Raw genomic sequence first — 23250 nt, forward strand, 5'->3', positions numbered from 1 at the left:
CGCGATCATTTTGCTCGAGCAAAACCAGAGGCGCGACAGACAATAGTGTATGGCAAGGAATGACCTCAACTCATTAGGGTACAGATTAGTTGGTGCAGTACTTTGGATGTATTGAGTTTGACCCTATAGTGGAAGAACGGGCTCGCAAAATGTCCTAGGACCAATAGCAGAGTTACACATACGGAGCATATCCATTCTTGTATGTCTAAGATTCCGTCTCGGAGGACAGGTTAGCTGTAGGTACATCATCAGAAGAAGACGAGATCAGCTGCCGGTTCAAAAACTAGGCAAAAAGGCACCGCGTCCAAGGAAATTTTTGAAGCAGTTCCAACGCCTTGCTGTGCTTGAGCGCGTGGCCTCCATCAATCTAAAATAACACTGAGTTAAAAAATTTTCCTTTTATATTTTTTTTTCCTTTTTTTTTTTTTTTTTTTGGAGCCCTGCGCGCAGGACCTTTTGTGCTCACTTGCTTCGCCGCAACCAACACCGCCGCGTCATTATTTAAGCATCAGTTAAAGGGGGCAAAGAACGGAACACAGACGTTAGAGACATGTTGAAACCAATTTCCGGGTCATTCTTTGGGGAAGCCATTAAAAAAGGGGGGTTTACATATCCTATACAGAAGCGCCAGATAGTGAAAAGAAATATAACCAACCAACAGCAAAAATAGGTCGATAAAATGCAAGTTTCAATGTGCCCAGTACTAAACAAAAGCAAATGGTGGTACAACGATACTTTGGGGTCGTAGGCGGATAGGAGCATATCGAGAACCAAAAGCTAAATAGCTCGAGCTTCGAGTCTACTGGCGGGGAGACCTGCGAACTCATTAAGTATGTCATATTCAAATTTCGTTGACTCTTAAACTTACGTCGGGTTGAAGGTGGGAGATGTTGGGCTATAGCCTGGAGAAGTAGGACCACCTGGAGAAGTCGGGGAACCAGCAAAATTGGGAGAAGTTGGTGAATACGCTTCTGGGCTGGTAGGTGACCAACCAGGTGAAGTGGGGGTGTATTTCGGCGAGGTGGGTGAAGTTGGGGAAAGGTGTCTGCCAGTAGCACCGCCAAGAGCAGGGCTCGTAGGGCTGTAGCTAGGTGAAGTAGGGCTGAAGGCGGGAGAAGCTGGACTGAAGCTTGGTGACGTTGGGCTGTAGCTTGGAGAAGTTGGAGAGAACCCGGGAGAAGTAGGCGAGTATGAAGGGGAGGTGGGTGACTGAGCCTGTCCATAGCCGGGCGAAGTCGGAGAATACGCTGGGGAGGTGGGCGCAAAGGTAGGGCTCGCTGGAGAGAACCCGGGAGATGTCATGTACCGTGGGCTAGTAATGCTCATGCCAGGAGAGGTTGGAGAGTAACCCGAGGAAGGAGAATATCCAGGGGATGTTGGGCTGGTATTGAAAGGGCTGGTCGGCGAGTAGCCACCAGGACTTCTCGCTCCAGCCGGACTGAAGCCACCGAATCCTGGCGGTTGATACTCAGTAAATCCAGCTGGAGTTTCAGACCCGGTTTGCCCGATTGGAGAGAACTGAGAATCTGGATCAGGCGAGCTGATATACATATTCTCTTGCATTGGCGAACCACTATCGTACTGCGTTGCCGCTCCATCGGAAATCAAACCTTTGTCGACGTTACCCATGGTGACTAATCCAGCATTGTTGGACACAACCCCCATAAGCATATTCTGGTCAAGGTAAACGTCAAATTCACCAGTACCCGCAGGTGCCATTTGACCCAGGATAAGATTCTCCGAAACACCTCGACAATCATCAAGCTCGGCGAATGCTGCTGCATCGAGCAGGATTTCAACGGTTTCTTCGAAAGAACACCTCATCAATGCTCCGGTGTCCGCACGGTTGATACCATGTCTTGTGACAGCCATGAGGAATCCTCTCGAAGTCATGACATCGCAGAGCAGAGCCAAGTGACGATGGTTGACATATGAACCATCAAACGCAAGCACTTGGGTCAATTCTCGCAGGAGGGCGGTTCGGGTTGCCTCGATTCCAAATACCTCGAGAATCTCAACGAACTGGTTGGAATATGTTCGGGTAGCATCGACTCCTGGGATAGCTAGAACATCGCCGAGGGCAGATCCGCTGGTTTCAAGGACCCATTCCTTACATTGTGGATCTTCACTGTTCTTGTAAAGAGATCCATCCTCAAGGGTACGAACTCGAGATTTCTCATTAATGAACGCACGCTCAACTCCCGCCACACCACGTAGAGTAAGCGTATCAAGTAAATGAGCTTCAAGTTTCTTTAGCGTTACATCATATTCAGTGTCATCATCATCCTCTTCATCCTGCTTGGGATCTTGGATTTGGCGAATCCGAATGACTTGTTCGTCAGCGTTGTTGTCACTGAAAATGACCGCAATATCTTGAGGGTAGGACTCCTTGATTTTCATAGCCACATCTTGGACAGTGAGACCCTTATCCAGGAGTTTAGGTCGGCTCAGAATGATACGGAGCAGCCATTTGGATTGCCGAGATAAATCATCCATAACGTCCTCAGGGATAATGAAGTATGATTCAACCATATCGCGATCAGCTTCAATGACTGTTGACTGAATGTCAGGGTCATAGTAGATTTCGGTTGCCTCTGTCACGGATCTTAGGTTTGTATGCTCGACAACACTACGGAGTTGCTTGGCGGATTCTTTGTCCATTGCACGTGCAGGATCTTGATACACGGTCATCGACGGGGTTTTGATGTGGGTGGCGACATTGAGAATTTCCTTCAGACGAGGAACACCTAGAGTAACGTTCTTCGAAGAAACACCAGCAAAATGGAAAGTATTCAATGTCATTTGCGTTGCCGGCTCTCCAATAGATTGCGCCGCCAAGACACCGACCATTTCGCCCGGGTTTGCCGCTGCTTTCGCGAATCGACTTTCAATGGCGCCAAGGACATGCTGAAAGGCAAGCTTGTTCAACGAGTATTCCACAACTAAACGCTTGAACGCTAATCGAGAACGAAGTTGAGCTTTGAAAAGCAATGTAGCGTTTTCTTGTGCCTCCTTTGATATAACGTCGTCGCCACGGACCACAACCAAGCGGTCAAGTAGTCCTTGTACCTGAGGAATGACGTCTGCAGGGTGTAAGTCACTGATCGTGCCTTCACGAATCCTGAATGTAGTCTTCGCCGACTCTAGAATTCGCTGAACATTGATCGGCAACTGCATCATCTCTTCATCCTCTTTTGCAACAGAACGCAAAAAGGCCCGGTCCTTTTGCAATTGCTCCCATTCTTCATCAAGGTATCTTTGCACTTCCATATCACCGGTGATCTCTGTAGCTTGCTCGAGAAGTTCAGGGGACAGAGAGTTTTCCGGATCCATAAGGTCAATACGGAATCTATTGCGGAATAGTTCATCAGAGCATCTGATAACGTCAACACGTTGGTTCTCAATGAATGCTCCATCGAGACCATCTTCACCGTAGAGGAATTGGATGACATCTCCTAGTGAATTGCGGACAGTACCATCATACTTGACCATAACTTCTTCCAATGCCTTAACAAGCTTTCGCTGGATGTAACCGGTCTCGGCTGTCTTGACAGCGGTATCGATAAGACCTTCACGACCGGCCATGGCGTGGAAGAAAAACTCGGTAGGTGTCAAACCACGAAGATAAGAGTTTTCAACAAAGCCACGCGATTCTGGTGAGTAATCGTCCTTCGTGAAATGGGGCAAAGTGCGATATTTGAAGCCGAAAGGGATACGTTTTCCTTCCACGGACTGTTGTCCCACAACGGCTGTCATCTGGGATATATTGATCGTCGAACCCTTTGAACCAGAACGTGCCATTTGCACTGCATTGTTCAAATCCTTCAAGCTCTTTTCGGTTTCGGTACCTGCTTCATCACGAGCATTGTTGAGAGCACGAGAAACTTTGCTTTCAAACGTCTCTCGAACGCTCATACCAGGAAGAGGTTCGAGTGTGTTCTCTGTCGCGCTGAGAGTAATGGAATCCACTTCTTCCTTTCTAATGCGCACCGCTTCTTCGATTTTTTGGATGGTAGCAAGATCGGGAATTGTATCACCAATACCAATGCTGAATCCATTGTGCAGAAGCCAATAGTTTACCACGGTTTGAGCGCCATTAAAGAAGTTCATACAAACCTCAGGGCCATATTCGTTGTAGATCGTATGGATAATACCGCCGCCAGTCGCGCCCACTGTTTTCTTGGAGAACATTCCATACATGAGTTCACCCCCATGTACCAGCAGGCCGGTATCGGTCAATGGTGAAAACTTTTCGGCTAAGGGCACTTTATCCCGATCCACGCGTAAAAGATTAAGACCAGATGGTAGCACCATACTAATCATTTGTTTACCGGTCCATCTCGGGCGTGGTTTAAGAATTGCAGGTTGCGGCAGCACACCATCCCACTCAGGAACCCAGAGCATCATATTCATGACTTGCTCTTTGGTCAAGAAGACATCACGACGGCAGATTTTGTAAATACCACAGAGTGTATCCTGGACGATACCCATCAACGGACCGTTTCGCTGCGGCGAAACAATATTCAATGGAACCAAACATAGCTGGTTAAGCTCTGCGCGCGCTTCTTCACTTTGTGGGACGTGCAAGTTCATTTCATCACCGTCAAAATCGGCGTTATATGGAGTTGTGACGGATAAGTTCAAGCGAAACGTCGAGTACGGCATAACTCGAACGCGGTGAGCCATCATGGATTCCTTGTGTAGAGAGGGCTGTCGATTGAACAAGATGACATCTCCGTCCATGAGATGGCGCTCAACTCTCCAGCCCCATTGCAAGAAATTCCGCCCACCGCCGCCCTTGTGGTGCCGTAGATCAATGCGCTCACCGGAACTGCGAATCACATAACGCGCTCCGGGATGAACATCAGGCCCATTATCAACTAGCTGGCCTAGTTTATTAATATTGTAGGGGGTGACAACCTCCGGATAAGTCAAAGTCTGTGCAATGCTGACAGGAACACCGACTTCATCCAAAGACAGATTAGGGTCACCAGTGATAACGGTACGTGCTGAAAAGTCGACACGTTTACCCATTAAGTTTTGACGAAGTCGTCCTTCTTTCCCCTTTAGACGACCGCGTATAGCCTTGACTGGCCTGTTTGATTTTTGCATAGCTTGCGGTTGCCCAGCAATATCGTTATCCATGTATGTTGCGACGTGGTACTGTAGCAGCGACTCAAATTCGCGAACGACATGCTCAGGAGATCCTTCTTGCTCGCAACGAGTGACGTTTTGGTTCGCGCGAATTATTTCTGCCAGCTTGTAGGTTAGGTCGTCTTCGCCGCGCTGCCCTCCAGAGCTTCCACCAACAAGGACGCTTGGGCGAACTGGAGGTGGAGGTACTGGAAGAACAGTGATGACCATCCACTCGGGCCTCGCATAGTCGTTACTTAGACCCAAGATTCGAACATCCTCCTCCGAGACATTCCTGAATATATTTAGAGCCATCTGCGGAGTGATTTGCTTCTTCTCAGGCTGCTGAATATCCGTGTCATCCATCATGTCTCGCATTTTGTTCGGCTTCCAAGTTCCAACAAGGCTGATACCTTCCTTTCGGATCTGGGGTTGCGCATTTCCGCATCCACCGTGGCCCTTGACGATCTTTGAACTTTCTTTGCCGAATGGGTCGTCGTCATCGGGAGGAGGATCAGCTTCGCAGATAAGGACGTCTTTCGAGAGCCGCCAGATTGCATCAAAGCGCCTCTTGGGGTCGCGGAAACGGAGAGCATCTAAGTATTTCTGGTCACTCTGAACGAAGAGAAACATGTCAGCAATGATCGCCAGTTCAGATTTTGCCATCCCAGAAGGGATGACTAACCGTGTTGGCCTTGATCTTTCCACAGTTGTGGCAAACAGTCTCCAAGAGCTTCTTGATCTTGGTCAAGAAACCTATTTACGAAACATCAGTGATCCGCCAGATCTAGGATGCCGGAGATGTGAAGCACTTACCAATATGGAAGACCGGTGTGGACAGTTCAATATGACCAAAATGACCTGGGCAGTCGTTGATACCCTCTTCACAGGTGGCGCAACGCCAATTTCGATCGATAGTACCAAGTCGCGGATCATTCAGACCTTTCTCTCTAGGGCGCTGTCTTGCTTCATCCTGGAGTTCATATTATGTTAGCATTGCACCACTGGAGGTTTGTCTGTTTGGGGTAGGATAGGCTAACCATCGTCTCCGGATATTCAACGTGAACCACACTCATCCGTTTGATTTCTTCTGGGGAGAGAAGACCAAACTGGATCTCTTTGATGGTGCGCAAAGGCGCCTTAGAGAACGGAAATTTTACGGAAGCCATGATGTTGCGTGAGGAAGGTCGCGCTATCGGGATGGCAGAGAAAGATAGAGAAGGTCAGGATCTCAAAACAACACAAGCGAAGGTAAGCGGCGCCAACAAAAGTGATTCTCCAAGACCAAGCCAATTAAGGCGTGTAAACGGACGTTAAGGACAGGCGCTTCACGATAATGAAGCCGATGACCGCGATGTTTGGCCTGCTGCCGGCCTTCTGGCAGACCGTGCCACGAGGGCGGCCTGAAAACCCTCTCGAACTCGCCAAGGACGCGACGTCGAGCCGTGGACGAGCAAAATCGCCGATGGAACAGATTCCGCAAATGCCAAAAGATATATCACGATACAGAACGCGATATCTCCGTGTCGTTGTGGTTGGTGAGAGGACGGAGGATGTTGATGAAAGGAGGTTTGTCTGAGTCTTGCCTCACTTGCGACCTGCGCTGGGCTTTAGCTCGAGTTTTTCGCTTTCGAGCCTAGCCTCGCTGGAAAGCTGACTAAGTGTGCCTTACTCCGAGCCACCAGCCACATTGGCGGGGAGCCTCGTGGGCGCTGATTGGTCAGCCTGCGGTCGGACACACCTTTTCGGACTAGCGTGTCAAAATCGACGCTTCCCCACGAATTGGTGATAGTCCTGGGTGCTTTGAAGCTCTTCACCTGCAACTCGTCCAGCAAAACTAATCCAAGATGGACTCTGTCAAATAGCCCTTCCTTTTTTTTTTTTTTTTTTTTTTTCCTTTTTCTTTTCATTTCATCTCTTTGATTCCCCTTGCAACCATTTATATATCGTTATCCAGGATATAAATGCTTTATCCTACTGCCGGAAACCGCCATGAATCTCGCTCTCATTGATCCTTTCGCTTTAGCTCAGGATTACCCCGATTCTTTGACAGGAACACTCCGTACGGCCTGATTCTACAGTTTTGCTGTTTCATATCTCCACTCCAGGAAGCTAACTGGAGGAATTCTAGGTAGTGGGCATGCGACATGTCTTCGCTTTAACGGGAAAGGCGATTTTCTTGCGTCCGGCCGGGTGAGGATTGCTCGTCCCTCACCTTAGTGCGAATTCCGATTAACAGTGTTTTATTCAGGTGGATGGCACGATAGTGATCTTTGACGTGGAAACAAACGGTGTTGCTAGGAAGCTACGAGGACACAGTAAACAGATCCAGTCGTTAAGGTATTGCTACGTTATAGCTACAAGGAGTATCGGAAAAAAAGCTAATACCTATACACTAGTTGGTCGCGATGTGGGAGATACCTCTTGAGCTCTTCCCAAGACTGGAAATGTGTGCTTTGGGATATGAAAGACGGCTCAAGGGTTAGAACTGTGAGATTCGAGGCGCCGGTTTACATCGCGGAGCTCCATCCTTTTAATCAGTATGTGGACTAAATTTCGATAGCCTGGAACATATAAGCTGACGACGAGTTTAGCTGGCTTTTCGTCGCATCCTTATTCGAAGACCACCCAGTCCTGGTGGATATTAGTTCGCCTAAACCCGTGAAGCGTATTCTTCCATCGGCACCTTTACGGCCGAACGTGGAGAACGTGGATCCTGCAACCGCTGCAAAGCAAGCCGCCCAAGACGCCAAGCAATCGACGTGCGTTACAATATTTACTGCACTAGGAAACCATATATTGGCGGGAAGCTCCAAGGGCTGGATCAATATCATCGAAACACAAACGTGCAAAACGATCCATTCGACTCGTCTCTGCAACGGAGTTGTGATTCTCCTCCGCCTTGCTAGCAATGGACGTGATCTCCTCGTAAATAGTTCGGACAGAGTAATCCGAACAATCTTAATGCCAGATCTTTCCCAGTTAGGCGTCAGCCTGGACCCGTCAGCCATCAAACTCGAGATCGAACACAAGTTCCAAGATGTGGTGAACAGATTAAGCTGGAATCACGTAGCATTTTCCGCAACCGGAGAGTTTGTCACCGCTTCAACGTTCATGAACCACGACATCTACGTTTGGGAGCGTAGCCATGGTTCCCTTGTCAAAATTCTCGAAGGTCCGAAGGAGGAACTTGGGGTTGTAGAATGGCATCCGAGTAGGCCCATGGTCGCGGCATGCGGCTTAGAATCCGGTTGTATCTACACCTGGTCGATCGTGACGCCACAGAAATGGTCTGCACTGGCCCCTGACTTTCAGGAAGTCGAAGAGAACGTGATATACGTTGAGCGCGAGGACGAGTACGATATTCACCCTGCTGAGGAAGTTCACCAGCGCCGATTAGATCTGGAAGACGAGGAACCAGATGTGTTAACAATCGAACCCGTCAAAGGGGAGGTAGACGAGGATGGGGTGGAAGCATTTCGAATGCCAGTCTTACTTGATATTTCGGACAGCGAAAGCGAAAATGATATTGTGGCCATCGGGCCGGGGACAATGAGAAAGAAAAGCCCCGCGGCAGGAAGAGAGTGGATGAATAGTGGGAACACGAGTGAGAATTTCGATGATACCGACAGTCGTCGGGGTAGTGCTGTTGCCAACGGCGTCTCGAGGGGATCAAATCGGGGTCGCCGGAGGTAGACGAATGATTGGAAGCGGAGAATATCAGAGCCACGAATTAAATAAGTGGCTGCTCCGTATTCCTGGAAAAGTTCAGATCTCCAGCAAAACACAAAAGCAATGTTTAGCTTCCTTAGCTAAGGCTAAAACGGAAGTGCGCAGTTTACCGGATGATAAATTTGTCGGGGACTTCCGATAGGACAGGGCATTTGCGCCAACTCGTGTCCAAACTAGGAGTTGAAGACGTGACAAAAAAAAAAAAAAAGGGGTGAAGGATCGATATCCAATTCCCCGAGTGCCGCGGGCCCAGACCAGCGAAGAAACACACGGCTTTCGCCGACCCCTCGATACCACCATATCCCTGTGTAACCCAGCACAATACACGTGTACCTCCTTCGGTTGGAGCAATAGAAGCTGTCCCGAGAGAATGGGTCGGGCATTGTTTTGAGTTCATCGATGTCCGTATAAGGGAAGGGACCGAGAGCAAGAGCCAGACTGTCGGGACGAATCCTATCGGAAAGGGGGCTCCTTGTTCCCCGACTGGATGGTTCCAGGAAAAGATAACGAGATCACTGTTCCAAGTTTAACCCGACGTCATGCCATCCCTCACTTCTCCAAAGACGCATATTTGGCTCAGAACTTGAATCTTCAAAAAGGAACATATCACACCTGATCCTATATATTAATTCCTAGTCTACCAGACATCAAGAGCAGAGTATCTCTAACCAAACCCCAAAATATCAAAACATATCAAAAATGAGACAAGAAACTGGGGCATTCAATCATGTATATAGCCAGAGATGCAAAATGGAAATCACACACGGGTTATGCCAAAGATCTTTGGATCCACAACAATATTTGCTAATGGGTATAATGCTAGTCATGGCAACGGAAGTCATGTCAGGAAAAATAGGCCCAGAATAGCGACATCATATCATGGCGGACAATAGGAGTGAAAATGCAAAGTAATAATAATGAAGAGTTTAAAAGTAGGAAAAAACGTTGATCACAAATAAAGCGAATCTTTAAAGAGACAAAGAGATCAATCCCAACATTTTTTTATTTTTTTAGATGCTCTTTTAACCTTTTCCTAAGCACCATGCAAAATGAGGCATATCTGCACAACAAACAAAGGTTTAGTAGGTATGACAGAAGATTAAAAAGCCAAAAGTACTGTAGATAAAACAGGACAGATGCTCTGTTTAAGAAGTTGGACGAAAGGACTAGGAAGATTTTGGCAGAGGTGAGCTATTAAACGAGATCAGCTGAGCCGACTTTTAGATCTGCCTTACCAAAAGACGCCATTGGCCGTTTCTTTGATACTTATTGGCCCAGAATATCGTCTTTCCAGGCGATGTATTACTGGGGCTCCTAAAGTCTCGGAGACATGAAGTAACTGGCGAGATCCGTACCGAGAGCAAGTGATATCCATGCAGCTTCGAGTATAAGGGCGACTCGGCAAACGAATACACGGAGAATGTCGACAGCGACCGGCCAAATCACAACGGGGCATTTCATAAAATCAGTCTAATCGAACTGACGATGGTTGACTCTATATTCTGGAAGAGAAGTCTGCGGCAAACTTGGCCAGCTGTTCCCATGCCTAAGTCAAGCAAAGGCTATCAGAACATCTCGAGCCGAATATACCATAGTTTTATGGCTGGGCGTGACCGGTCAACTGGCGACGCAAAAGAGAACCATTGGATTAGGACTGATTCGAAAGAAGGGACGGGTGCGACGGAGAGCCAATTTCACCAATTTCCCGAGCAGGGGGTCGGTGGCCATTCTGAGACTAGATTTCTTCTAGTCTGCCGAACATGCCAGCGTCAGCATGTGTATTCAGCCAGGCCACGCTTAGCCGTCGCAGCAATTACGTTGGTTTCCTTGCTGTAAAGATATGAAGGACATTGTATGCCCTTATATCCTTCTTGTACGCCTCCACTTTTGCTTGCTGAGCCAAACGCATGATATCATCAAATGACATGTTTTTCATTCGACTGAGTGGTGCCCAAAGGAGTGGCAGCGCGCTCTCGGAAAATGCAAGGCTATACCATTTCCCTATTTCCATTGAGTCATGGTCTGTTCCCCACATGCTGAGCGGCAACGGTACCGCATCGTGGGTGATGTCTACAAAGCCGGCGCTTTCCAATCGCGAAATCGTCCTGCGGTCAAAGGCAATTGGTCTCTTCCCAGCCTCAGTGGCCTCTTTCAGAAGTCGATACCAGACAGAAAGTGGGTGGTTGGGCCCGAGAGTGAATCCGTCAGTCCGCATTTCGAAATCGATCTCAACCTGCTCAAAATATCCGGTCCCGGGTCTCAAGTGTGCTATGATCTTCTGATACACATTCTTCCAGTCCGTGACGCTGCCGCATCCCATCTGCAGGTGAATGAAGTCCCAGGAGTCTTCGCCCAGAAGCCATGGGCTCTCGTAATCTCGCGGTGAGTAAAAGGTGCAGTTTGACGGTGGGTTTGACGGTTGGATAGGTGCCAGGTCGACTCCCAGCACCTGTGCTTGCGGATACGCTCTTGCCATGTCCATGGCCCACTGTCTCGAGGCAAACTGGTCAGCAATCATGACGGAAAGCATGCATGCGGGGCAGAGTTACGTACGATCCCCGTCCCGCAACCAAGGTCAAGAATTCGAGGCCCCGGATCGCCCGAAGATGCCCGGTTCGGAATCCTTATCGGGGCAGAGTGAAGTTTCTCGTGTCTGGCTACGCGGAGAAGCTTGTGAAATAGGTCCAGGCGGTCTTGCTCCAGCTCATCACAGAGAAACATGTACTGTCCTCGTCGATAGCCATGATACCAGCGTCCATTCTCCAGGTAAGTTGGATAGTCTTCAAGTTCGCGCGACCTAAACCCATAATTCCCAGGTTAGCACCGTCATACTAGCATTTGCAAGATGTCTTTGCAAGTCTTGGTTGGAGTCGCCACATTTGCTGGCGACCGAGGAGGAGGCGGGGGGAAAAAGCCAGAGAGAGAGGGTCAGCTCACAATTGAGTCCCCCGCGGCACCGGCGGAATGCCATTGTCAGATGTGCGTCTTTCCTCGGTTTGATTTTGGCGAGGAACACCCGCCAAGAATGATATGTCCATGTTCTCGACGCCTCTGAATTGTGCCAGCTGGGCTGAGTAAGTGGAGAACAACCGGCACTGGGAAGAGAGGCAGAGGAGTCCCTGCAATTCAAAAAGAACGTAACGGGCAAAAGGCCGGGGGGAATTTTTTGAAAAGGGTAAAAAAAGGGTCCAGAAAGATATGCAGGCAAAGTCAGCTGACAATACAATAATACGACATCTGCAAGGTCGGGTTACCAACAAGAAACACAAACAATTACTTTCCGATTCCCTGCTCCCTGGTCCCCTTCCAGGCGTTGTGATTTCAATGTCCCCAATGGCTTTCGGGAGAAAAGGAAGAGGGACAGGGGCACACCGGAAGGATGGTTGCCAAATGTTAATCTCGACCGCCAAAGCGAAGGGTATATAGAAAAGTGGGAGAGGGATGCGGATGCGGACGCGGACGTGACCTGGTGGAGCCCAAAGAAAATATGTAGAGTTAAAAGATGGAGGAGAGACCACCATCAAAATGCAGCCAGCCTGTTATGTTATGCAGAGGAATGCAAGCCCTGTTTTTCTTTTGTCGTAAGTTAAATCTTTTTCACATCGATCAACACTGGGCATTGCACAGAACATGCTGTGGACAGGAATGCCTTTTAACTGATGAGCATTTATGTGGGTATAAGATACACGCTAGGGCAGCCTGATGGTGTTTTTGGTGACGATGTGCCGAGTTGCAGGGACCTGACGGATGCGCAGGGATATATCAAGATACACGAACAAGGGGGAATGGGGACGTTAGGGCAAAAGGCGGCAGTGCCTGACGATAAAAAAAAGGGCATTGACTCTTGCCCAGTGGGCTGTGCCTGTCTCTTAGGGGCCAGCAGCGAGCATCTTACAACACATCAGGCACAAGGTGTAATTAAGATCTGATAGCTTCACTCCATGGACCAATTTTTTCAAGGAGGCGAGAACAAACGCGGCAAGTTTAATATATAGAAAAGCAACCGGTTTTGGGTCAACCGAACGACGGGTGATTCTCCGTTACAATGTCTGGTACACTACGGCGAGTTAAGCCCTATTATACGGAAACCGACTAGGATAACTCCACGCCTGCACTGTTAAGTTTCCAAACGCGAAAGGGTACCTGGGGAACAATAAGTTATTCCTGGCTCCTGATTCCGATCTTCAGACCCAAAGAAATGCGAATGGAATTCCCGGATACTCACGCCTAGCAGCACGGTGGAACGAGGTAACCTCGGGACAACCCCCAACCTTCACCAGTCGGTGGATCAGTTGGAATTAAATCCGTAAAGGGGGAAAAAAAATAAAAATAAAAAGCATGAATCAAGGAACTGAACACAAAAAAAAGGACTGGTGCTCGCTAGTGGTGGGTTAACTTGCTAGTTTGGCGTCGGTTTTCAGCTTAGGCTTTATTTCGTACATTGAAATTATCGCGAAAAGCGGCTGGCAAATCGGGCGGCAAACTCTAACCAAGTAGGAAGTACCGATACATGCCTGGTGACTATTGTTTGGGATCGAGCCGATAATCCTTCGTCGATGCGAAATTCAGGAAGTGCCTTACATCCTGGGTTGACGGCTCAAGCGACGAGACCTTTACCCAGCGAGTCTGCCAATACGGAGTCGCAAGATCTCTTCGCTTTTCCCTAATGAGAACCTTCTTTGCAAAGAGCCAATAGCACGACGTTCAGAGGATTTCACCAAGAGATATGCATGAACTGATGCAGCAGCCAGAAGTAGGAATCTGGGAAGATCGGGTACTTCGCCTGCTCGACGAGTGAGCAGGAGTCCGTTTGGAGTACGGCGTATGGAGTCAATCGACATGTTGTCCCCAACGGCATGACCAAACATTTCGGTTCCACTCGCCTGCATTGCGGCAACTAAAATTCAAGGTATGAGGACAGGCAAACAGGCTGAATGAAACACAAGGCTTCTAGGCGTTCACATGCCGAATATCGTCTAGCTCCCGCCATGTACGATCCCAACGGAATGGTTGCGGGCGGAGACGTGGGAAGGATAATACTGGCTTCCCTTCAGTACCATGGGTGGATGGGCGGTATTGCGGAGTGAAGTCCAATCAATGCGCGTTACCAATTTCGGCCTGCATGATAATAGCCCAGAGCGGAAGGGAGTCATTAATTACGGAGCCAAGAGAGAATTACCGACAAATACGCCATCAGTACGATGTACTTGCATGTATATTGTGTATGTATGGCAGGCGTGCAACGCATACGAAAGTCGGGTGTGTTCTTCATGGCCTGCAGAACTCCAGCGCACAAACTCATTGATTCGAATGGGCTTATTGATGATGTGTCAGCCTTGGTGGCGTATGTGAGAGGAGAAGCACGAAATAAAATCCGATCATGTCAAACTCAAAGCAGCTAGCGAGAGCTGACGAAGGAGGAATTTTGGCATGGGTGAGACCCTGAAGCAAAGCAGGGATACGGTTCTGCTGCTGTCCAAGTGTTGACGATGTATGTAAGTTATTGAGTTCGTTATTTACTTCTCTGATTTTAGGACTGTTCAGCTTGCGAGAGTTGCTTTCTTGAGGACCTCACACCAAGGGGTCGAGGAGCAGCGCCGAATCGCCATGAAGACAAGAAGACTTCATCAACCATTGAAGGACGGCATCTTCATTGTATGTATGTATGTTTGGATTTACATACATACGGATCATCCGCATTCGCTAACTTGGTCAGATCCATCCCTGCATCCTGCAAGTGGAACATCCATGCTCAACAAGGTTCCAGGGGCGATATTTTCGCAGTGGCTTTGCTATAGCTGGAATTTTCTCCAATTTCTAACGGCGCAGGTAACCAGCGGTGAGCATTTGCGATGAGTTAAAGGGACCAAAAAAAAAAAAAAAAAAAAAAAAGGGGGGGGGCACCAAGTTGGCTCGGTGCATCCTCCATACGTCCGTTGCTTTTCTCACTTTTTGCTTCGTCGGCTTCTCTCGTCTCCTGTCACAATCGTGGTGATGCCTCTGTCCAACAAGTCTTGTTTGAGGAGCGATAAGACTACCCAGCTCTCCTTGTGGTACGAGCCTTTTGGTACGGCTCAATTATCGAGGGTTGGGGGAGGGTCACGACACAGTGGGCGACACCAAAAAGGGGACGAATTGGCTTCACAATGTTTGCTTGTGGATTGTTGAGCTGCGCCAATGACTTCTTCATCGTGGCATGAGCTTACATACCCATTCGCAGTTCGCCTCCTTATTGGTAGTGATTGCATTTCCAATGTCAGAGGTGCAAGCGGGGATATGCGCTTCATCTCGCAGAGCACATACGAACAGTAGATTTGCATCTGCAATATGGATCCCTGCTACTGTGCCAATGACTCAAATTTGGATGTATGTTAGGTGTGTTCATACGTCTTGCCCAAAGCATGAAGTGAAGCGTTTCCAGGGGTTGGAGCCGATACTGCATTGGACCCTGACACTCTGGCCCTTGCATCGGGGATCGGGTGCCGTGCAACGTAGATCAAGGCGGACTTTCGCGCTCCACGGATGACTGCCCAACTCCTCGTACCCTCGACCTTCAGACTAGCTATAGAAACGGGCGAAACGGCACATAGCGACGTTCAATACCTTGTTCATGCAAGTATGATGCGAACCGGCTTGTGTTTCGAGTTAGTGTACGTACATATATGTATGTACGAAGCAGAGAGATACCTGCTCGTTGCTGGCTCTCTGCATCCATACGAGAAGGAACGACTCCGCATGAAATTTTGGGTGTGGCGTTGCAAGCTTGAGCCATCCATGCTGTTCCTCTTGACTTGCGGGGCACATGATATTAATGGTTGGGTATGCAAGGATGAAACGTGAGGAGCTTTGATTCGGCGCCTCGGTGATTAGTTTGTGGTTGATCGTCAGCCGCAGTGAAGTGAGCTTCTTTGCAGCGACAGGGGAGTTAGCTGGTTGGGACGAGAACAACACAGTCGTTTTTAAACCATTTCCCTAACATCCCCACTTTAAGTCACCTCGGTGGATTCAATGATGTCGAGTTGACACTTCAATAAGCATGCAGCATGATCAATTTCTTGAGCGGAGAGGTTTCAGATTTCAGAATGGTGTCGAGATTGTATGTGCCCCATACATACAAACCTAACTGCCGAGGAACCGACAAAGCCTGTTGGGCCCCATGGAGTAATACATGTCTCTGGCAGATTATGAGCGGAGGGACACGTCGTTCAGCCAGCCATCTGGAGTTACCGCGACAACCTGGCACCGGCCTGAGAGCAAGTGAGAGTTCACTGTATCCCTTCGCAATAAGCGGAGAAGGTCCACGCTGAAACTCCATGGGAGACAAGGCGAATCTTAGCTCCAGGTGTTATGTGTTCGTTCATCCGTTGTGCATCCCGCCACAAGCGAGCGGACAGGCATGATTCATCCTCCGCTGATCCATCCTCCTTCACGCGTCCCGCGAGATCGGTCACCAATCATAGTTGAGGGCGCGCTGCATGAGCCGCCGGCGGCTCTTGGCATTGGGGTTGATTAGGTAAGCGAGTGTAGAGGTTGGTTCGGCATCGAAGCCTCCAAGAACATTCCAAAGGGTGGCGGAAAATGCCTGCCATGCACGGGGGGTGTGTATGTACGACGGATGGAGGGGTCCCTTTGCGCACATACTCTCTACATGCATGTAATAATGCATTGAATATTGCTTTATTAGAAGTGAAAGCTCCTTCATAGGGTACACCCTCCAGGTAAAGATCCTTCCAAAGGATCCTTTTGCCATGAAAAGCACAGAGCCGCCCCTCTGCACATCCAAATGGAGAACGTACTTTTGTACTCTGTACTCCATACACAGCCTTGTAATATAGTACTAGTATTGCGTAATGTAATGTACTCACTAGCGCTTTCCCCTGCCTTGCAGCAGTAACAGGGCAAGTTTTGACATCGGTTTCTGTTGGCCAATGTTGAATCCTGGCTTTCTGGAGCACTCACGTTCATTTTTTTTACCTTTGGGCTTCATCTGTCCATTAAATCTTGGGAATAACCCTGGACTTGAAGTAGTGGCCGCAGAACCCCATTCCCTTCCATCACCTACACCAAGCCAAGCGATCATCTGTCTCCAGCAATCATGTAACAAAATACGTACATTTGATAGACATGATGCATCAAGTTGAGGATGGAAGTGGAACACTTTTTGCATTTGTGTCTATTAGGACACATGAACATCAGTTATAGAGTACCATCCATACACACTCCATACATGCTCCAGGTAACATAGAATGGTGGTACAGAGTACAGGCTAGGTATTGCATTCTGTATTCAGATTTCAGGTAAACTTACTAGTGCCAGATCACAACATGTATTTTTTTTTTCACTGACAGCGAGATGATTCGCACGGGACTTCACTGACGACGGCTTGGTCTTGATACCAACCAATCCATTCATATTCTCCTAGTACACAAACAAATCTCAACATACTTGGGTTCCACTCATGGTAGCCTCAGCATCTTTCAACTTGCTGCGTCAACAGGGCCAGGGTTCTCTATCTTTGCCAGCAGGGAGCTACATCTATTCCCTATGCCGGAGTGGCAGTGATGCGTTGGCTGCCATCTCATCAGATAACTCGCTGCGGCGTTTTGATCGGCAGACTTTGAAACTCCTACCCGATGGAGTGGTCACGGATGTTCACTCCGGAAGCAATGGCGGGGTCACTTGTTTATGCGCGGTTGATGGAGCCATTTCCGAAGCCGGTCCCCTGCTGGCTACTTCAGGAAGGGATGGAACCGTAAGGCTCTGGGATAGTAGGGCGATGAATCACGGCGCTGTTTCCGTTTTTTTGACCGGAAATGGTGGGTTGGTTGCTTTGTGTTTTCTTGAGCCCCAGCAATCCTTGATCGATGCAGCGTAAACTTATTGCTTTTGTCCGGGTCATCTGAATCTTTTCCGTGGTTATAGAGATAATTCTTGTTTGTTTCCAAGTGCTGATCAAGCCCGGCATCTTATAGATAAGAGACCCGCTCTTCTTTCACTCGCATGTAACCCAGCAATATACAGCATAGTTGCAGGTAGCGAATTGGTATCTGCGCAAGCAGCACTGTCTTTCTGGTAAGAGTACTCAGTTTCTGATCACTCCCTGACTTTCCTATCAAGGATTTCATTCCGTCCGTGGATGAAGGAACCTCATCCAAGTTGTGGGATGTTTGCTCTGTCACACGGCAACACTGCAGCGGCGGACCTGCTAACCGTCCAATCTCAGGGACCTTAGATCACCGGGTCAACCTCGCATGCAATATGTAGAGAGCCACAATGATGATATAACCGAGGTGTGTCAACTCCATTCCTGCGTCACTGTTTACAAAGGCAGGAGGCCGTGGCCCCTGCAGGCCCTAATGAAAATTGTCACTAAATACTCTCCGGTCGGGGTCCTTTTCCTTGTTAGCTGTGTTACCATCCTACCCGCAACGATGTGCTTCTCTCTGGAAGCACTGATGGCCTTGTTAATGTCTACAATACCACGATCGCAGAGGAAGACGACGCACTGCTGCAGATCATCAACCATGGATCGATTCATCATGCCGGGTTCATTGGAGATAAGGTCATTTATGCCCTCAGCCATGATGAAGTCTTCTCAATCCACCCATTTAACGATCCTGATCAAAACATAGTGGAGCCTGCTCCTATTCAGTTCGGTGATCTTCGCTCTGCATTACATTGTGATTATGCTGTGGACATTTTGGTTGATGGAGGGATATATGCCGCTGTGGGAAGCACCAGGTAATTAAACAGCACATTCTGGGATGCTTTGGCCTTTGAGTTACAGGCCTGTGTTCTCAGCTCGTCTAACCTCGTTTGCGTAAACTAGGGAGCAAACACTTGACTTGGTACCTATTGTCGCCTCACCAGAGTTTCACTTTGATCAGGCAAAGGTTTGGCGACTGCCAGGCGCACACGGTGAAGAAATCGTTCGTTCCATGTTATTGGACAGTCAGGTTAGTCAGGTTCCGAGTAAATCACAATTATCCCTCCGAATACGCAGTTCATTTGCTGCCTAATAAGCATACATTCTAACTTGCCGCAGTCTCAGACTGTCTTCACCTGTGGAGAAGATGGCCATGTACGATTATGGAGAGAAGACAGCGAGATGATCATACAGAGTGACACAAAATCTGCAGACGAGCCCAAAGTCAAGACCCGCCCGGATTCACAAGCTCATGACGGGAAACACTCGAGGAATAAGGAAACGCGGAAAGAAAAGCGGCATAAAGGTAAACGATACAAACCTTACTGACAACACCGTTTTGTTTGCTTCGATTTTTTTGAGGTCACTTGCGGAATTAGCTAGCCCGTCCGGGTTCCCACCTTAGTACCCAAGGCCTTCGTCTCAAACCCTGGATAACAACATGTACCGTATCCAGTAGGTTTCGATGCATATCTCCTATGCTACTAGTGACAAGACGCAGCCGCGTATAATTTTATATTTATCATTTGACATATCTGTTATCTAAGTCTCCAGCTTTCGTGTCAACTCGAAGAAACCGTGCTACGACCCTTTTCCGCTCCAAGGATCACCATCCCAGCCGTTGGGAATTTTCAATTGGCCAACGAAGCTAGCGAGTGAGTCAAATTAAGCATTGCCCCAAATCTCGGACGGCTCATCCCGCCTGGCGTGTTCGTCTGTGCACATCTCCCGGAGTACAGCCAATCAAAGTGACAGACACCCACACCAGAAAGTTGGCGGAGCCGAGAACGGGTGCCGGCACTTCGCTTCGTCGCTGAAACTTTTGTCCTGCGAACTCATTCAACATTGTACTTCGTGCTCCGTACTCCGTAGATACCCATCAATCCCCTCGATTTCTTCCCAGAGGCCGGATGAAAAAAAAAAAAAAAAAAAAAAAAAAAAAAAAAATGGATTCGTCGTGGAAGAAATCGTTTGCTGCCAGATACCGCTTGAAGCACTCAATGGGTGCCTTGGGTAGTTAATCGTTTGTTTCTTACCCAACGCTATCCAGCGTGCAGACTTACAAAGCTAAGCGAAATCCTGAGTCTGCGGAGAATTCGACTCGGCTCGTCGAGTAAGAAGTCGAAAACTTGGCAAGACGGAAGACTGCCAGCAGATGCACAAACCGATGATCGACCCCCCTGAAGATTGAGTTTACATATCTTCAAGCTCCCAACTCTTCACACCAACTCTTCACACTTTTGTGTTATACTTTCCTGCTGCTGTGCCCCCCCCCCTCCTCCTCCCTTTTTTTTTTTCCTTCTTTTTCTTTTCTCTCTTACTGGATAGGACCAATTCCAATTCAATTCTTCAGACAGCTTATCCAAAAATTCATGACTGATGTGATGAAGCCTGAAGCACCATTTGGCTTCCTTGGCTAGTAGAAGCAGCCCGTTCCCAAAGTGATATTAGTCACATTCTAGCACTCCCAGTACACCAGGGGTTTAACATTGCGGATGCTTTCATGGCAATATTGGAGACCAATCTTGCTTATGGGAGTTGCATTCATTAACTGATATACTTCTGAGCAGATGACTCCTGGAACATGTATGTGCGTGCATAACCCATCCTAACCATGTTGTCGCCTGAACTTCTACAACTTCTTCTTGACAATGATTGTCTGTGCATTGCAATAGCTCTTCAATCCACCAACACCACCCTCAAAGCCAATGCCACTCTCCTTGTGTCCGCCGAATGGCGCCAGAAAACACGAGTCCTGATGAGTATTTATCCACACGGTGCCGGACTCGATCTGGTCGCCGATTCGACGTGCTTGCTCGAGATCATTCGACCATACTGATGCTCCAAGACCCCACTTAGTGTTATTTGCAGCTTCAATAACGGAAGCTTCGTTATTCCAGGTTAACATGGGAACAATGGGTCCTAAGACATGTCAGCAGTTTCCATACTAATTGACGGAAATATACACCGTGTCACTGCAGGAGATTTGGTACTTACCAAACGGCTCCTCCACGACGATCTTGGAATCTTCGGGAGGCCTATCAATGATCGTGGGTTCGATGAAGTATCCGGGCTTTCCCAGGTCGCTCTTCCCACCAACTGCCACGTTCCAGTTCTGTTTTTCGATTTCGGCGAAGAATGTCTTCACCTTTTCGAATTGCATGGAATTCTGCAAGGGGCCGAGGAAGACACCAGGCTCATTGCCTTCGCCCATTTTAAAGGCTGCAGTGGCGCGAATAATTGCCTCTCGGAATTTCTCATAGATGGATTCATGAACATAGATACGCTTAATGGCGATACAGATCTACAGATTTCAAAAGCCTGTAAGCGGAGATCTATCGCGAGTGAGGCGGGTGGAGGTATACTTGTCCTGAATTTGCAAAAGCTCTCATGGCAATCTACCGAAGTATGTTAGCAGTTATGGACATATGTTCCAGGGAAGCCAGCATACTTGAGGTGCAACGATGTCGACATCTACATCGGGACAGATTATAGCAGGGTCATTTCCGCCACTATATGCAATTAGAGCTTGTCACTTGTGCGTTACAGACACGCGATACATACAGTTCGAGGGTTACTCTTTTCAAGGTCTTGCTTGCGCTCTCCATAACCTTCTTTCCAGTGATGGATGATCCCGTAAAACTGATCTTAGCAGGCCCAGGGTGTGCCGTCAACCAAGGACCTAGGCTGTCATCGCCGCTGAGCGCTTGGACAACGCCAGGTGGGAAGAATTGCTGCGCGATTTCAACAATCTTCAAGCCGCAGTAAGGGGTAAATGGGGAAGGCTTTATGATGATGGCATTTCCGGTTAAGACGGCCGGGGCTAATTTCATGAGTGTGAGGATAAACGGGAAGTTCCATGGCACGATGCCCACAGCGACGCCGAGTGGCGTATAGCGGACAATCACCTGTCGTTCTTCCGTATCTTCAACAACCTCTTGTTCAAGTTTGGCTTTGACGCTGGTTCGAAGCAACTCTACGCCAGAACTGATCTCACCGATGGCGAGAAAGAGCTATTCAGACCACCAAAAATAAGGGGGAATTATTAGCTTGCTTTCATGCATAAACGACAGGCGAAATCACCCACAGGTTTTCCCTGCTCTTGTACGAGAAGCTTGCTGAATGTCTCCTTATATTGCTCTAGTGCGTCTGCAAAGCCAAGCAATGCCTTCTCGCGTTGCTCTACAGGAGTCTTCGACCATGACTTGAAAGAGACCTGAGCGGCGTCAACGGCAGCATCAACGTCTGCTGGCGTGGACACTGGGACTTCTGGGTTTGGTGACCCCGTGGCAGGATTGATACCGTGACGGGTTTTCTCCGTTGATGTCAACTTGCCGTTGATAACATTGCGGAAGGTGGTAAAGTTGATTTCAGCACTCATTTTCGAATGAAACTAGGGTGTGTTAGATCTTGAGTGTGTGCGTGCGGGCGGGGGAAAATATGTGCTTTTTATGGTTTGAACAATTTAACAAGCCTTCCTCGGACCGAGGGGGGTTAGTGAACGGGAGGTGTTCTTGAGATTCGATGTATGATTCGATTGGCCTTTAAATACACATCAATGAAGAATGCAATGTACGCGTAATTAATTATGTGCAGCCTCAATAACAAAGACATGGCTACCGCACGGAGGATCCATCCACATGAATAATCGCTGCAACGTTCCTTTAAAAGTGGCGGGTATCAAGCCAAAGCAAAATTCCCCGCCCCGTGAAGTTTCAGCTCCAAGAGATGGGTTCAATACGGGCGCAATCGACTCGACCCATAGTGCTAGGAGTGGGATGCATGGGGCTACGCTGTACGAGGGGGAGAGGCACGGGTCGCGGATCGAGTATCGAAGCCGATGCCGAGTTACTGAAAGAACTACGTAGCTCCGGCCTGGACAACTTCGTACGGCTGAACGTAGTCGTCGTGTGGATATACAATGGAAGTTTAGTTTGTCTCCTTGACCAAACCGGAGGGCTGGAGAAAAGCTTCTCTCTAAACTGCCTACGGGAACCCTTGCGTGGAGAACGGGTGGTGAGGATATCCTCTTCCTATTGTGTAGCCAATTATTAATTGGCTGCGGAGATCACGGACACCACGGAGCCATCATGGACCTTTCTCTCGAAAAGGAAATTCGTCTTTCGTTTGTGACGATGATTACAGAGGAGATGCGACGACATCTGCAAAGCTGGTCAAGCAATCCCGCATCCCTGCAGCGACATCAATGAATCTCCCCGGAATTGGTTGATGATAACATCCAAATGGGATGTCGCTTGAGAGCAGCTGTCACATATTTGGTTTGAAGAGTATTCCAAAATCAGATACTGGTGAGATGAGGCAACTAGAACGGTGTTCTTTTCCAGACCTGAAAGCTTACAGGTTCGTTGTTTGAGGAATAGGCCGACACCAGGGAGCCTTTCCACTGGAGCGATTTGGTATCAGGGTTGTAGTGTACATTCTGCTGACCGGATAGTATG

At 48.4% G+C, this 23250-nt stretch overlaps 6 protein-coding genes across 6 annotated transcripts; 3 read left to right on the forward strand and 3 right to left on the reverse strand.

Annotated features, from left to right (window-relative positions):
* Nucleotides 1-184: 184 nt before the first annotated feature.
* On the reverse strand, nt 185-6699 carry RPB1 (DNA-directed RNA polymerase II subunit rpb1). The gene is made up of 5 exons (XM_066123960.1): nt 6174-6699; nt 5950-6106; nt 5819-5889; nt 869-5748; nt 185-815 (listed from the first exon to the last, which is right to left on the reverse strand). Exons 1-5 carry the CDS (start codon nt 6300-6302, stop codon nt 800-802), a joined length of 5253 nt encoding a protein of 1750 aa, XP_065980035.1. The 5' UTR covers nt 6303-6699; the 3' UTR covers nt 185-799.
* Nucleotides 6470-6849, forward strand: D8B26_002826 (uncharacterized protein; the record flags this gene model as incomplete). Its single annotated transcript, XM_066123961.1, has 2 exons — nt 6470-6667; nt 6748-6849. 2 exons carry the CDS (start codon nt 6470-6472, stop codon nt 6847-6849), a joined length of 300 nt encoding a protein of 99 aa, XP_065980036.1.
* Nucleotides 6850-7125: 276 nt separating this feature from the next.
* SWD1 (chromatin binding protein) lies at nt 7126-8829 on the forward strand (the record flags this gene model as incomplete). The annotated part of the gene is made up of 5 exons (XM_003068854.1): nt 7126-7195; nt 7265-7326; nt 7385-7473; nt 7533-7673; nt 7728-8829. The coding sequence occupies 5 exons, from the start codon at nt 7126-7128 to the stop codon at nt 8827-8829; spliced, it is 1464 nt and encodes a 487-aa protein (XP_003068900.1).
* Nucleotides 8830-10171: 1342 nt separating this feature from the next.
* D8B26_002828 (uncharacterized protein) lies at nt 10172-12433 on the reverse strand. The gene is made up of 3 exons (XM_066123962.1): nt 11803-12433; nt 11419-11662; nt 10172-11353 (listed from the first exon to the last, which is right to left on the reverse strand). The coding sequence occupies exons 1-3, from the start codon at nt 12384-12386 to the stop codon at nt 10679-10681; spliced, it is 1503 nt and encodes a 500-aa protein (XP_065980037.1). The 5' UTR covers nt 12387-12433; the 3' UTR covers nt 10172-10678.
* A 4790-nt stretch (nt 12434-17223) lies between these two features.
* On the forward strand, nt 17224-19297 carry D8B26_002829 (uncharacterized protein). Its single transcript, XM_003068852.2, has 6 exons — nt 17224-17681; nt 17838-17937; nt 18089-18155; nt 18272-18606; nt 18695-18821; nt 18911-19297. The coding sequence occupies exons 1-6, from the start codon at nt 17324-17326 to the stop codon at nt 19118-19120; spliced, it is 1197 nt and encodes a 398-aa protein (XP_003068898.2). The 5' UTR covers nt 17224-17323; the 3' UTR covers nt 19121-19297.
* Nucleotides 19298-20308: 1011 nt separating this feature from the next.
* Nucleotides 20309-22405, reverse strand: D8B26_002830 (uncharacterized protein). The gene is made up of 6 exons (XM_003068851.2): nt 21879-22405; nt 21356-21804; nt 21243-21303; nt 21157-21189; nt 20789-21095; nt 20309-20713 (listed from the first exon to the last, which is right to left on the reverse strand). The coding sequence occupies exons 1-6, from the start codon at nt 22170-22172 to the stop codon at nt 20424-20426; spliced, it is 1434 nt and encodes a 477-aa protein (XP_003068897.2). The 5' UTR covers nt 22173-22405; the 3' UTR covers nt 20309-20423.
* Between the last annotated feature and the right edge of the window lie 845 nt (nt 22406-23250).

This window comes from Coccidioides posadasii, chromosome 2 (assembly GCF_018416015.2).
Source record: "Coccidioides posadasii str. Silveira chromosome 2, complete sequence".
NCBI lineage: Eukaryota > Fungi > Ascomycota > Eurotiomycetes > Onygenales > Onygenaceae > Coccidioides > Coccidioides posadasii.

What these genes read in the sequence shown, in the direction of transcription:
- D8B26_002828 (XM_066123962.1), bottom strand. Translation starts at nt 12,386, where the DNA reads ATGGTGGTCTCTCCTCCATCTTTTAACTCTACATATTTTCTTTGGGCT. An exon ending in GTGCCGCGGGGGACTCAATT is followed by an intron (nt 11,663 to 11,802) that starts GTGAGCTGACCC and finishes TTATGGGTTTAG; the next exon opens with GTCGCGCGAACTTGAAGACT. An exon ending in TTGGTTGCGGGACGGGGATC is followed by an intron (nt 11,354 to 11,418) that starts GTACGTAACTCT and finishes GCCTCGAGACAG; the next exon opens with TGGGCCATGGACATGGCAAG.
- D8B26_002829 (XM_003068852.2), top strand. Translation starts at nt 17,324, where the DNA reads ATGGTAGCCTCAGCATCTTTCAACTTGCTGCGTCAACAGGGCCAGGGT. An exon ending in CAAGCAGCACTGTCTTTCTG is followed by an intron (nt 17,938 to 18,088) that starts GTAAGAGTACTC and finishes GTCCAATCTCAG; the next exon opens with GGACCTTAGATCACCGGGTC. An exon ending in CCATGTTATTGGACAGTCAG is followed by an intron (nt 18,822 to 18,910) that starts GTTAGTCAGGTT and finishes AACTTGCCGCAG; the next exon opens with TCTCAGACTGTCTTCACCTG.
- D8B26_002830 (XM_003068851.2), bottom strand. Translation starts at nt 22,172, where the DNA reads ATGAGTGCTGAAATCAACTTTACCACCTTCCGCAATGTTATCAACGGC. An exon ending in AAAAGAGTAACCCTCGAACT is followed by an intron (nt 21,304 to 21,355) that starts GTATGTATCGCG and finishes AATTGCATATAG; the next exon opens with TGGCGGAAATGACCCTGCTA. An exon ending in CTTTTGCAAATTCAGGACAA is followed by an intron (nt 21,096 to 21,156) that starts GTATACCTCCAC and finishes TGAAATCTGTAG; the next exon opens with ATCTGTATCGCCATTAAGCG.
- RPB1 (XM_066123960.1), bottom strand. Translation starts at nt 6,302, where the DNA reads ATGGCTTCCGTAAAATTTCCGTTCTCTAAGGCGCCTTTGCGCACCATC. An exon ending in TTGAATATCCGGAGACGATG is followed by an intron (nt 6,107 to 6,173) that starts GTTAGCCTATCC and finishes TATGAACTCCAG; the next exon opens with GATGAAGCAAGACAGCGCCC. An exon ending in CACACCGGTCTTCCATATTG is followed by an intron (nt 5,890 to 5,949) that starts GTAAGTGCTTCA and finishes TTTCGTAAATAG; the next exon opens with GTTTCTTGACCAAGATCAAG.